At 32.1% G+C, this 13,813-nt stretch overlaps 1 protein-coding gene across 6 annotated transcripts in view; it reads right to left on the reverse strand.

Moving 5' to 3' along the window:
- Positions 1-13,813, reverse strand: part of LOC118180955 (uncharacterized) — a 196,124-nt gene that overhangs the window by 109,196 nt on the left and 73,115 nt on the right. For 5 of the 6 annotated variants that reach the window (XM_085816646.1, XM_085816644.1, XM_035350038.2 and 2 more), the window contains exon 2: positions 6,416-6,494. In XM_085816646.1, the coding sequence (XP_085672772.1) occupies positions 6,416-6,480 (65 nt within the window). In that variant the 5' untranslated portion in view covers positions 6,481-6,494. Of the gene's footprint in view, positions 1-6,415; positions 6,495-12,129; positions 12,283-13,813 lie in introns of those variants that run through there. The other variant, XM_085816645.1, reaches the window with a different exon arrangement.

Consider the following 13,813-nt stretch of genomic DNA (forward strand, 5'->3'; position numbering starts at 1 on the left):
ATTGCACTTCACATTACTTATTTAGTTGTTTTTAGTTTTCTACAACAGATTACGATTTTTCAGAAAGTTCGACTTTTCTCTACTGAAGATATTCTAGAACCATTATGTTTTCAGAGCAAGAAACGTGAAAAATCAACAATCGGAATTCGAATCACGTATCTGCAAATTGTTAGCCGCTCGTACTAGCAGTTACACTGCCATAAGCACACATGGGGAGGCGAAAATTCCTTACATTATCACCCACTTAATGGAAAACTGGGGAAAGAGGAATCAGAACCAGTCAGCCAGATTTATGTAATGACGAATTATTGTCCACCATATTTTAGTCAGACGCCACTTGTAAAGCTACTAGAATTTTTTGCAGGGAGAAACAAGAAAAAAGTACTATGTCCTTCCCGGAATTTTTCGATGCTAGCCGGATGTGTTGCCAATTACATTACAAGGGCATATACAGAGAACGGAATAAAATACTTAATGAAACGCTTTACCAGTGAATACCTGTCAGATTGCTCAAGACTTCCTGTCCTATAGGAAAGCCGCTTTTCTCAAAAATGGAATAGATAAGAGGGCCATTATATATTAATGCTACTGGTGAATACTTTGTTTAAATATAGTTTACGAACCCCTTCCCTTTTCTTTACATTTAAACATCTACCAATTCGACCATTTCATTTACAATACCTCAATGCAATCAAAAGTTTTATACTTACAGAAGCTACTCTTTGAAAATATTTCTTATCCGATTTTTACTAAATTAATTCTTCTACGTATCTAATGTAAATACTATCAAATACGTTTCAAACGAAATACTTTTTAAAATATTAACAGTTACTTATTTTCCTAAAGATAAGGAACCAAAATAATGCATTAATATGGGCTTTAAACAGCACAAGGCGTTAGAAAGAAAATGTTGTCAACGAATGAGATGCAGACGCATAATGCCAGGAGGAAGAAGCTGCTTAATGGTGCATTGGAACTAGGTCTCCTACATGTCAGTAGCACGTTCATCAATCGTACGAATGAAAAAGTAATGGTATAACTCCCTCTATCATTACAAAGAATAATCTACACAGCAAATCTCTTGGATGGGCTACATGAATCAGTTGAAAATAGCATGATTTATGCGAATTATTTCATCGACCTTCATATTCTGCTTGTTCACTGAGCTTCATTTAAAATTCTTTATGGTAAAGTATTAAAATTTATTAATAAATTTATTTGATTCTTTCACATTTTCAGTTTAGATTCATTTCAGAGGTAAACAACGACAGTTTGCTGTGTTGATCGAATAAAGGGTTGAGTAAATTACCGTTGAATACCAATTATTCGGAATCCATATAACCTGAACTCCAATGATCCAGTTTTTTGATATAACTAGCAAAATTAAACATATTAAAATTTATTTAACATCAATTTTTTAATTGATATTATTTATATAAATTAACGTACACTAAACAACATAACATAAATGTTATGTATATTATAAACTTGTACTAGTTAACATACACTAAAGAAATAAACGTGATTCTCGCATGAAGACCATGTTGTGCAAGTTTCCCTAATTTTAATTTATAACACATCTCATACATAAACATATTAGACTGAATTATAAACCAAGTATAAATAATTTGGTATTAATCCAAGGAAAAGAAGCATAAACTAAACCTAGTAAGTAAAAAAATATATGTTACATTCAGAATTCTAAAAATTTTTAACATTAACTTTTCTTGAAAGGTCTGTCAGGAAAAAGATATCAGCAAACGCACGAACGCCGATGATTACACGATCATTTTATTTTCAACAATGTACCCCTTCCCGAACCACAGGGAGTTCATCAAACTTCATATAAGCAGTATACATTCATACTACACAAACGTTCGATTTCCTGGCAAAAGAAAAAAGTAAATATCATCTATAAACAACTGCGAATTTAAATGGAACGTCAAGGATTGGATTGGATTGGATTATTCTATTATGGCAAAGCACACGAGGACTATTTGCCTAAATGGAGGGATGCCTTCGTGGAGGACTTTCTAAGGGAAACTGGCTCGTATACACGTTAAACATGGGGAAAACCACGAAAACGCCCATACAGCCAGCCCGTTCGCGGGATTCGAACCTCAGACCGAACTACCAGTGTTCAGCGTCTTTACCGCTCGACAGCTGCTGGGCCAATGGAACATCAAGCAACTTAAATGTAATATTATCTAAATTAATAAAAAATATTCACATATTTTCGGAGATTGTTCAATAGTCCCCAAGAGCATACCATGACGCTAAGTACATTTTTAAATGATTAAATTTGTGCATGGAAGCTACTAGAAGAACAAATTTTAATTAAAAAATTTTTTAAATTAATTAAATTAAAAAAATAATAAACAATCTCAAAAAGATATACTCACAGTACATATTTTTAAATTAACACTGAAGATAAAACTTTAGTTCTGAAGTTCTAAATTGTACAAACCTTGTAAAGGACGTCTAATAACCGGTTTTTACCTTGCAAGCCGTCACCTTGCTATCTCTTCCAGGAAATAACTCAAGGATTCTCTATAAAATTCTCTCAATCTCTATAAATTTCGAGGTAAATTATCCTCTTTAACTAAAACCATACCATTAACTTTAAATTCGGGAATATTATTCTTAACCAATTACGAATACGTAGATCTTAAATTCAACAAATACTCTTTTTTTTTCCACCTGGATCAAAAGGAAATCATTAATTTTTCGCGATAATTATAGGCCTTTATCAAAGACTTCCTGAAAGAAAAATTTAAATCATGGTTAAGCCTTAGAGAAGGCAAAGATGACATTCTTTTTCCTAAAAGGAAATGCGCTATAGTTAAGGCATGTGGTTCATCTAAATCACTTCCAACATTGGCCGAGAGTTAATCATCTCTTCAGTTTCGATTAGAATAGTTTGCAACTGCTCTGTGGTCAGAGATGATTTTCCATGAGTCTTTCGTAGAGCAACTTTTACGGAACTCACCATACGTTCATAAAAGACTCTCCAATAGGCTGCTCTTTCCCCGATACACTTTCAGTTAATTCCTTTAAGTGGGCATTTCAGCATAATTTTTTTTTACTTCTGGAGGATTAATTACTAAACATATTTGCTTCAATTAAAGTTCAGCACGTTCAAAAGTACGTACTGAACGTAGAACATAAGTCCCTTCGAAATGCAAAACGTAGGAAGGCAAGCAGAAATGCATCTGCCTTCATATTACTAACTAGTTCCAGAAGAGCCCTTCTTGTAACAGCACAGGTTATCAATAGAATATATTATTTATTTTTACAATCTTCCGCAAATAACGGAGCAACATAGTCGATCCCAATAATTGTAAATGGGGCTGATTGTTCCACTCGGACAGCTGGTAAGGGAGCAGCCATCTGGTCTCCTGGAGAAATGCTAATTTTTTTTTTCAAATAACACATTTGCTCAGAAAGGATTTTATACCTTGTCTGGTCTTTAATATCCGGTATTTTACTCTCACCTGCACCATCGTGGGAGATACGCCGGAATGAAATACTTTATTATAGCATTCCCAAATCCATCTAGATCCATCTAAATCCTACAAATCAGTCCTACAAGTCCTATGAGTAAATCTCAGATTTACTCAGTGGTTGGACCACAATGTCGCCAAATGTTCACCAATGGTGAGATTTGGTGATTTTTCGTCAAATTTGTCAACAAAAAGTAATCGACGGAGCTATTGCTAGCTTGATTGGCGAGATGCCAATTTTTATCAATGCTAAATGGACTTACCCCCGAACCTCTATTTATCAGGGGTTGCTTTGCATTCTAAGGCTATAGTACAATATACATATAATTTCACTATAATTATTTATATGTATACAAAATTCGTAACAATATTTGCCTCAAGTGGCTATACTTCCTGTTTCTCCAGGATATGAAATCTCCGAGCTGAAAACAATAAACCCCTCTAAGAGGTTTCTTTCAAAGTATTAAATAATATGTAAAACTATTTTAAAATTTATTTTATGAATGCATAAAAAGTACCCAAAATAGGTTTCTCCTTTTGGATATTGCCCCCACCCCCAAAATGTTTATTTTAACACATAAAGCATGACTTCTTACATAAATTTATGTATTTAAAATGGGATGATAAATATAAAAATGCCGAATGGTAGAGAAAAAGTTACTATGGAATCGTTTCGCCGTTTATAAATTAATGCCGTGTGGAGACTTAATGAAGAAATGCTTAATTATTCAAGACGTGCTAGATGTGCATTTATTCTGCACTGTTACTATCTCAAAATACAGACTGTTTTTGCTTTTTAAAGGTTGTAGAATCATTAAATTATGTAAAGCAGAGTATGTGAATGCCCTCGCCGGGACTCGAACCTGGACCTCTCGAATACGTGCCGAGTGTGCTACCGTTACATCACGAAGGCATTATGAAAGGAAGGATAAAATACCTTATATACGACCCCTTTTTACGGGCAAACGGAGATTAGGGGACCCAATCGCCGAATCTTGGTGGTAACGAATTATTGTTCACCACTTTTTACTTTGGGCGCCATTTGTAGACATTAGGGCTGTTTAAGCCAACTTCTACGAGTCAGAGCCTGCCAGCGAGGTAAGTAACCTGTGAAAGGCCATTTGGCTAATTTAGTTCTATTTTATTTTACGTTACTTGTTACCTTTTAAGTTAAGCCAAAAGTGTTGGCTTCGTTCAACACGAGTCGGTATCATCTGTGAAATTTATATGATGGGTTTTAAATGGTTTTTTACACCCTTCTTTGGACTTTGTCGTACTGAAGATTTGAGGATAATTCCCCACACAGTCTTCTAGCATCTCCTCAGTTTATGTTTGCAAGGAATACGAAACGCTATACGGATATGAAATTTATTTACTGAAAACAATAAACCCTTCTTCTAAGTGTTTAAGTGAAAGAAGGAGGAAAAAGAAATAGAGCACTTTTCAAAGATATTGCTCTATTACATGCAAAAGTAGCAGTAAACCTATTAAACTTAAGAAAGAAAAGGTTTGGTTTGATTTTATGTAATTACAGCAAAACTTCAGGGCTATCTGCCTAAGGGAAGGGATGCCTTTATAGAGGAATTTCTAAGGGAAACTGTAACTCGCCTACACGTTACACTGTCAGGACTTGTGTTTCTCTTTATTTGCGATGGAAACATGAATGATCCTGAGTAGGAACAGGGAGCTTACTCAAGCTATGTTCAAGAAGGTGTGAAGTAGACAACACAAGCAGGAAGGGTGTACGAAACCCTTTATTTTCAATACTTTACAGGTATTTCCGAACTTCGGAATACAGAGACCAACCACTTGTGGTCTGAGCGTAAGAATATAAAAACTACTAACTAAAACTCTAACTAACAGCTAACTTTGAATTAGTATACAAATGCCTAGCATTAAGACTGGCCTTTATTTAAAAAAGGTACGTATGTAGTACGCCGAGCTACTAAAACTACGATATGTCGGCAAATATCAAGAGGGCTAAACCTCTGGCCTTAAAGGCAACCAGCAACCGAGTGAAAACTCGTAAAACTACAGTGGCAAGCGGCTTGCTTCCTAAAACTCCTTCTCTCTCTCTCTTGGCAAAAACTTAAGTACTTGGCGTTAGCAAGACAATTTGCATAAACAAGTTAAAGCATTTAATTCTGGCCGGAAGTAGAAAATAAGGAGTGTTAGTACAGTTTTAAAATAAAATAAACATTAGTAAAACTTAGGATCCTTACAACACATGGGGAAAACCACGAAAACGCCCATGCAGCCAGCCCGTTCGCGGGATTCGAGCCTCGGACCGAAATACCAGTGTTCAGCGACTTTGCCGCTCTGCTGCTAGTGGGCCAAGAAGAAAGAAAAGGAAAGCTGTTGTAAAAGGTAATTTAATAAACTGATTATATGATTGCATCCTGTGTATATATTAGTTGTACTATTTCATCTACAATTAGTTGACATAATATAAAATAGGAAATCTGCGCTCCAGGTGATGATACCTTACATAATTCGTTTATCATAGACAAAAATGGAAGCCATCTTTCATTTAATGAATATCACATATTTCAGTAAGAAGCTATTTTAACTATATATTAAATTTATTGATCCATTTTGAGAAGAAAACTTTTTATTTTTCTGTAAGTGATGTAATTTATTTTATGGAAGTTTCGCATGCATCTGAGAAATTTTATATTTTGCATTTCATAGTTCCATTGTCATATTACATATCAAGGTTTTAGGGTTTTGAACAATTTAAAAATATATTTTCTAAGAGTACTGAGATAAGTAATTGGGAACGAAAACAATGCATTTGGTTGTTAAGTAGAACATCCCATTGGAATTGAATAGAAATTTTCTTTGAATTTAATATAACTCTTTTCTTCTTATAAGTAATAGTTTTAGTTTAGGAAAATTTGTAAATTATTTACGTTAGATTCAACTGATGAACGTAGATGCGGTCCGGCACGTGGCCTTCGTCCAGCACCGTCCCCATTTCTGATTCGGAATCTGAAAGAAAAAAAAAAGTATAAATCAAGTGTATCACGAAGAACACGAAACTTGAATAATGAATGAGAAAAACAGGAAAAAAAGGAGTAGGTATTAAAAAAGGGAAATATCGAATAGTAGCAAATGTAATAAAGTTATTTTCTAACTCTAGCAAAATATTCTGTTTACATAAGGAAAGCAATGTAAAGCAATGCCAAGAACATAATTTTTCTAAATAACGAATTGCTTGATGTTTTGAAAAGGAAATGATTTGATAGTTTTATGAAAGAAAAAATTATTTAAATAATCATCTCAGATTAGGAAAACATTAATTCGATTATGTAGTTAATTTCTGACTTGTTTACTTGTTTCCTTTCCTTGATTGTTTGAATTGAATTGTTTGAATTGATCGCTTGAATTGATTCCTTTCCTTGATATTTTAACTAAAATATATAATTAAGTACTAGAATATTTTAAAATTATTTTATTTATATTTATGAATTTAAATTATTTGCTTTATAGTAAAACAGCTTCCATCTATTCTTTAATATTTTAAGAGATCATTGCTTGTTTGCATAGTGCTTTTTTATCCAGAAATTTAATACTTTCAGAGAATGATCTCTGTTAAGAATGGCTTTTCTGATTTGGATATATATCAAACTAATCATATAATGTATATCTCTCCCTTGAAAATGTCCTTGATTATGTATCCTCGTCTTTTACTAATATTCACAAAACTTGCTATTTTTTCTTTGGTTCAACTTTTCACTTTTTTTCTCTTCTAATCTTAAAATTTGTAGTTAGTTTCTGTAATATGTGTGACTTAACTGTTCAATATATTACTATACGTAATACCATATTCACTCTCATATATAAATTAATAAGATATTGGTATTTATATGTATATGTTCAATGATAATAGTGTTAAAATTTATACAATGTAATTATAACTGAGCCTATTATTATAATAATTATGTATTTTATATGAATGAATTATATGAATTACAGTATATTTGAGAGAAACGTTAATGCTCTTGAAGCAGATTTATAAATATATCATACCGCCATTTAAAAATAAAGCTAATCAAAACAAGATGATTATTTTTACTAAGATTTAATGATTATTAAAAAAACTTTCGAAATCGATAGAAAACAGACGTGCGCGTAGCATAATTGAGATTGCCATGACGAAATTGATTTAACAAGCTGCGTATTCACCACATTTCAGTTAAAAAAAATTGAACATTCCCGGAATTAAATTTTGACTACTTGTACATTTTATCACATAGGTAGCTTTTATTATTTTGTCAGTCAATATTTGTTTTTATTAAAATTAATAAATTTTCAGATAGAAGCACATTTCCTTGTAAGAAAATATATTTAATTGACATCACATTACCCAGTCATAACCATTAATATATATATTAATAGAAACCTTTATATAAAAGATACCATTAATGGAAACCTTTATAAAATACCATTAATGGAAACCTTTATAAAAGATACCATTAATGGAAACCTTTATAAAAGATGCTTTTGTAGTTATTTGTACACCGAAAAACGTGTTTTAGATTCTAATAAAACTTATTGATACTTTCATAAAGCTCGAAAATTTAATAGAAATTTCCAAATTTGTAAACAAGTACTTTTTTGCGACTTACTTAAAAAATCGTTATTAACAGGAAAATTTTTGGAGAAAGTAGGAATATTCGGGAATAACATGCAGCTTCGGCAAAAAATTAGTTTTAGATTAGCACAGGCTTTGAATAAAATTATGAATATTAAAGACAATCTAAGATAGGTCTTTTCAGCTTGTAGATATAAAGCTTATTAAAACAATTATTGAAAAGCGTTTATTTGCATGAAAAAGATTACGTAATCAAAATGCATTCTCACAGGGAATAAATCTTTAAAAGGTTAATAACTGTTGCTTTCTGTAATACATATGATTTGCCTGTTTAATATTTATTACCACATAATACAGTATTTACTCTCATTTATTTTCCTTTTCTCATTGACTTTATTATTTGAGCACACAAGGGCTATCTTAAGGGAGGATACCTTTGTGGAGGATTTTTAAGGAAAATTGATTTGTATTTGCATTACGTATGAGAACACAAGAAAGCTTTCACGTAACTAGCCCTTTCGCCGGGATTTGAGCCCGGGTCAAAGTACCAGTGTCAAGCGACTTTACAGTTCTGCCGCTGATGGGCTACCATATACCAGGACAGGCTTTAAAGGAAGTTAGCAGACTAAAAGCATATATGAATAGATGTGCTATTGTTACATATGTAAAAGAAGTTAAATATGATGATTATCTAAAACACCACTTCGTTTTACTTTCAAGGCAGTACGTCACCTATTTCTTGAGTTACATGTTAAAATAAAATTACTTTAGAGTTCGTAATTGAAATCTGGAGATTTTTTTACTGCCAGCAAAGACATACCATAATAAATTTTACAGACTTATGCAGTGAAAAATTACAGCAGTGTTTTTTCTGAATCAAAAGAGAAGAGGATTGAAAATTTTTTTGAGTTTTAAATTCCTAAATTATATGCATTCCATATTACCGCTCTTGAAAAAGAAAACAAAAAGTCTATTATCTCTCTAGATTCATAGAGCAGTTTTTTCAACAGTCACCTAACCACCATCTAAGACCCTTTGCCTATCTTTATGCTGTATAAATTAGTAATACTATCTGCTACTAAAGTATTAGTGTAAGACTCTCCAAAAGAACATTCATTGGAGAACAGTAAATAAAAATGTAACTGACATAAAAATATATAACTTTTTTACTAGATTCTGCTAGTATGCTCACGAAGAAATCTAGCATTTTCTTCTTTTCAATAATAATAAAATTAATATGTAAGGATCTTAAGTTTTACTAACGTTTATTTTATTTTAAATCTTTACTATCACTTCTTATTTTCTACTTCCGGCCAGAATTAAAAGCTTTAACTTATTTATGCAAATTTGTCTGGCGAACGCCAAGTACTTAAGTTGTGGCTTTTTTGCCAAGCAAGAGAGAGGAAGGAGTTAGAAGAAGCAGGCCGCTTGCCTTAGCAGTTTTACTCGGTTGCTGGTTGCCTTCCAGGCCAGAGGTTTAATCCTCTTGATAATTTTAAACGTATTGTAGTGTTAACAGTTCTCTGTACTACATACGGCTCCCTGTTAATATACGGCCAATCTTCTCGGAGGCCCTTGTTTGTTACTCCAAAGTTAAGTTAGAGTTTAGTTAATATTTTTATATTCTTACGTTCAGACCACAAGTGGTTGGTCTCTGTATTCCGAAGTTCGGAAATCATTGTAAAGAGTGAAAAATAAAGGGTTTCGTATACCCTTCCTGTGTATCTTGTCAACTTCCCACATTTATTGAACATAGCTTTAGTAAGCTCCCTGTTCCGAGTCAGGTTCTTGAATGTTCCCAAAGCAAGTAAAGAGAAACACTGAACCTGATAAATGAAAAGTAGAATATGAGAATTAAACATATGGCTTTGAATATTCTCTTTTTGTCACCTCCTGATACGTCGCATTCAGTAACACAAAGGCATTTCTCTATTTATATCTTTTGAATGTTCGCTTGCTTTCTTCCTTCCTACAGCCACTTCTACATTCACACACGAACCGAATGGCAACGATGAAAATATTTGTTTTGTTTTGTTTGTTAAAGCGCTTATTGTAAGTTAATTACAATAACGAAGAAATTAAAAAGTATCTTAATTTCTTCTGTAAACTGTAAACTCAGAATCACATTGCATAAAACATTCCTAAAATTCTCATTCAGCATAGTCAAAATCTTGACAGGGTCTGTTTAATAACCACAGGTCACAAATACCCATCTTTCGAAGTAACTTTATAAATTACGCTACAAATTTTAATATTCTATAGAGATTTTCGGCTAGGCCTAACGATAATAGAATGCTCCACCAATTGTGTACAAATGCTGATAGTCATATAACAGGCAGTAAAGCAACTCAGCTGATGGTAAGAAAGTAAGTAACCATCTTTCATTGATGTATAATATAATATGAACCTTATGATGAAAACTAGTATTTCATGATTATCAAAATTTGCAAAACGTAAATTGTTCAAAATATTGTCAGTTTCAGCAGTTAGACAGAAGCGATGTCAAATGAATTTCGATTCATTGGTCACTAGTTTGCTTAGACATTTATTAGATGACATATTTTCAGTTCAAGGAATAAAAAATGCCCTTGTTTTAGAAAACATAATATTTTGTTCAAATTGATTTGTAATATAACTCCATTTGCTGTAAAATGTGTAATGCTGTTGATGAAAATATTTACGAAAAGCGTGTTAGATAATGACAAGTTTTGAAATTTGTATAATCATTATAAAACAAATAATTTTTATATAAAATCTCTATTCTTTTTTTTTCTGTAAATTTTTGAAATAAAAAATGGTGCACGAGAACAAATATTTTCTTAATTTGATGACATTATTAAGGCTGTAACGAGCGTCCTACATTCATTCAATAAATATTGAAAGAATACTTTCAACAGTCAGAATAACTAGGAATAAAGTAGAAACCAACTAACGAAACTCCTTTGAATAAATGTCTTTAGAAAGATATATATCAGAAAAAATAGAATATTTTTCAGCTGTGGATTGTACTATATCTGAACTTTTAATTAATTTAGCAAAGTCTGTTTAAGATGACTTCTGATATTACTACTGTTACTACTAAATACTTCTGATGTTTTTAAGTAGAAGGACCTGTAAGGAATAAATACGTAAATATTGTATTAAATTACTGAAAATCTAGTAGTATGTTTTTAACCATTAAAAAAGATCAAGATTACATGGCAAATTAACAGACAAAATAAGTATGGAATTATAGTTAAGGCTTCTAGTAGAATGATTAACAATTGCAGTTCATGTTTTCCTAAATGAGTCTAACGAGGTGAATTCTGAGTTTTTCTTTTCATGTTTTTCCTGCATGCTAGTTAAATGAAAGCAAATAAACATTTAATGTTTTTAAAGATTTAGTATATTTTTTGCACAAATTAGTATTAAATATTTTTGCTGGTTGTTCCCTTATTATGCTTTGTAATTAAAATTGTTTTAGTTACAGATTTTTGTCAACTATGCTATTATAAAAAAATTTTAAATATTTAAATTAAAGTAGTTTATTGAAAAATAGTACGAAATATTATATTAAAATCATCTTTAGCAATTTTGAAAAAAATTTAAAAAATTTTAAAATTTCTATTTTAAATACTTCTTTTCTTTCTTTCTTTTTGTTTTGTTAATTTAAAACTGAGTTTTTAAGACTGAATGGGCAATACAGCGTTTTTAAAGCTGTGAAATTTTTTTAGGAATTTTAAATATTCTGAACTTTATTTAAGAAACATTTAAATAAAGAGGAATCATTCAAAAAAACCTTGAAGTTGCATTCTAATAAATATTCACTTTTAAGAAATATCTATGCAAGTAATTTAAAGATAAAGAAGTATTAATTGCCATTTTTGACTAATTAATCGAAATTCTATGGCATCAAATTTAATTAAAAGACAACGATGATTTTATAAAATTGAAACGATTTACTACGTATTCGAGTAAGGAAATACGATTTCAAGACCACCATTTTTGAGACGCATCCGACTTTAGAGAAACACCCCAAAGCTTACTTACCATTTTGATTGTTGGAATAAAAACAAAACACTCTTTGATGAGTTTATACACACGCCCTGTATACGGTGCTTATTACTTCCGGATTAAATGATACTGACATAATAAAAAAATAAAATATTTCATGACATTTCGTTTACGTGTCAAAGGCGAGAATCTGCCTCGTCGCATAAAAATGGCCAATTTGAGACAATTTTTTCTTATCATAACTAGCCACGAGCGAGCCGTTCCCATAGAAACGATTGTCGCTGACCGGTAAACAACGCCGACGGAATAGCTAATTTGTCGTGACAGTTGATGAGTCGAGCCATAAACTCTTTAATTAATTGGTATAAATGCTCTAAATTGTTCTTTTGTGTGGTGCTTAAAAGGATTCACGAAATGTCGCCTGTGATTAGAGGTGTTAAGTCAGACAGAAGATATGTGCGGTTAAAAAATTTTCTTTAAATATTTTATTCCGCTAATGAAAAATTCAGAAACCTTTAGATAAAAAAGCATTTTTATTCGTAATTCTTTAACAATGTTGCAAATACATATTCGCGTTTTTAAGAATAATCCAAGTAATTGCAAAGAAAATTTTTTTTCACGTAGAAATACTATTTATGCAATTAAAATTATTCATAATTTCGAGATGTTTAAGAAATGAGCTTCATTCATAAAGAGAAATTTACTCTTCATACACAGAAAACAACACATTATATATGGTTGAGGTTTCTAGTGGAAGAGTCCCAGTAAAATTATTATAATTTATAACTATAAAGCAATTTTTTGATATGGAAGTTTAGTTTTTTTATATGATTAGATATGTGGTTTATAGTTCTTGTTTACAGTAAAAATGACCAGAAATTCACAATAAGATTTATTCTGAATTTTTTTACGTGCTTCGGAAACTCGAATCTTCACGTTTTGTTTCGGGGCAGGAACATTCGAATCTTCAGCATCCTAACCCCAAAAATCATTAAATATTTTAATTCGGAACTTTAATAAGAGTAGATTTATCAGGTACAGCGTTTATTAAAAAAGGTATGGTATATTTAATTATGTCAAAGCACTCCAGGGCTATCTGCCTAAGGGAAGGGATGCCTTCGCGGAGGTGTTGGTGTGTGTGTGTATTTAATTATGGCAAAGCACACGAGGGCTATCTGCGTAAGAGGAGGGATGCCTTCGTGGAGGACTTTCTAAGTGAAGCTGGCTCGTATACACGTTACACATGGGGAAAACCACGAAAACGCCCATGCAGCCAGCCCGTTCGCGGGATTCGAACCTCGGACCGAACTACCAGTGTTCAGCTACTTTACCGCTCGGCCGCTGGTGGGCCCCTTCGTGGAGGACTTTCTGAAAGAAACTGGCTCGTATACACGTTACACATGTGGATAATAACGAAAACGCCCTGCAGGATTGCGTGTTACACTCCTAATTTTCTAGAGGGCATTTAGCGTTTCATGTTTAATATTTATTCATCTTAATTCTTGAAATAATCCTCTTTATTTTATACTTGCAATGATTTAAGATTTAAAAAAAATGTAAAATGCATGAATTGCTACTAAATTATAGGTGCTTTTCCGTTTTCCGGCGCAAACGATAATGGTGCAACTGATGCCGAAAGGAATATCTTCGCTGGTAACCTTTTACGCTTCATTATCAAAACAAGTTGCAGCCATTTCTTATCAGATTGATTATCAGCTTC

The sequence above is a fragment of the Stegodyphus dumicola genome, chromosome 5 (assembly GCF_044657685.1).
Source record: "Stegodyphus dumicola isolate Sdum_Otavi_A_Nest chromosome 5, ASM4465768v1".
Classification (NCBI taxonomy): Eukaryota; Metazoa; Arthropoda; class Arachnida; order Araneae; family Eresidae; genus Stegodyphus; species Stegodyphus dumicola.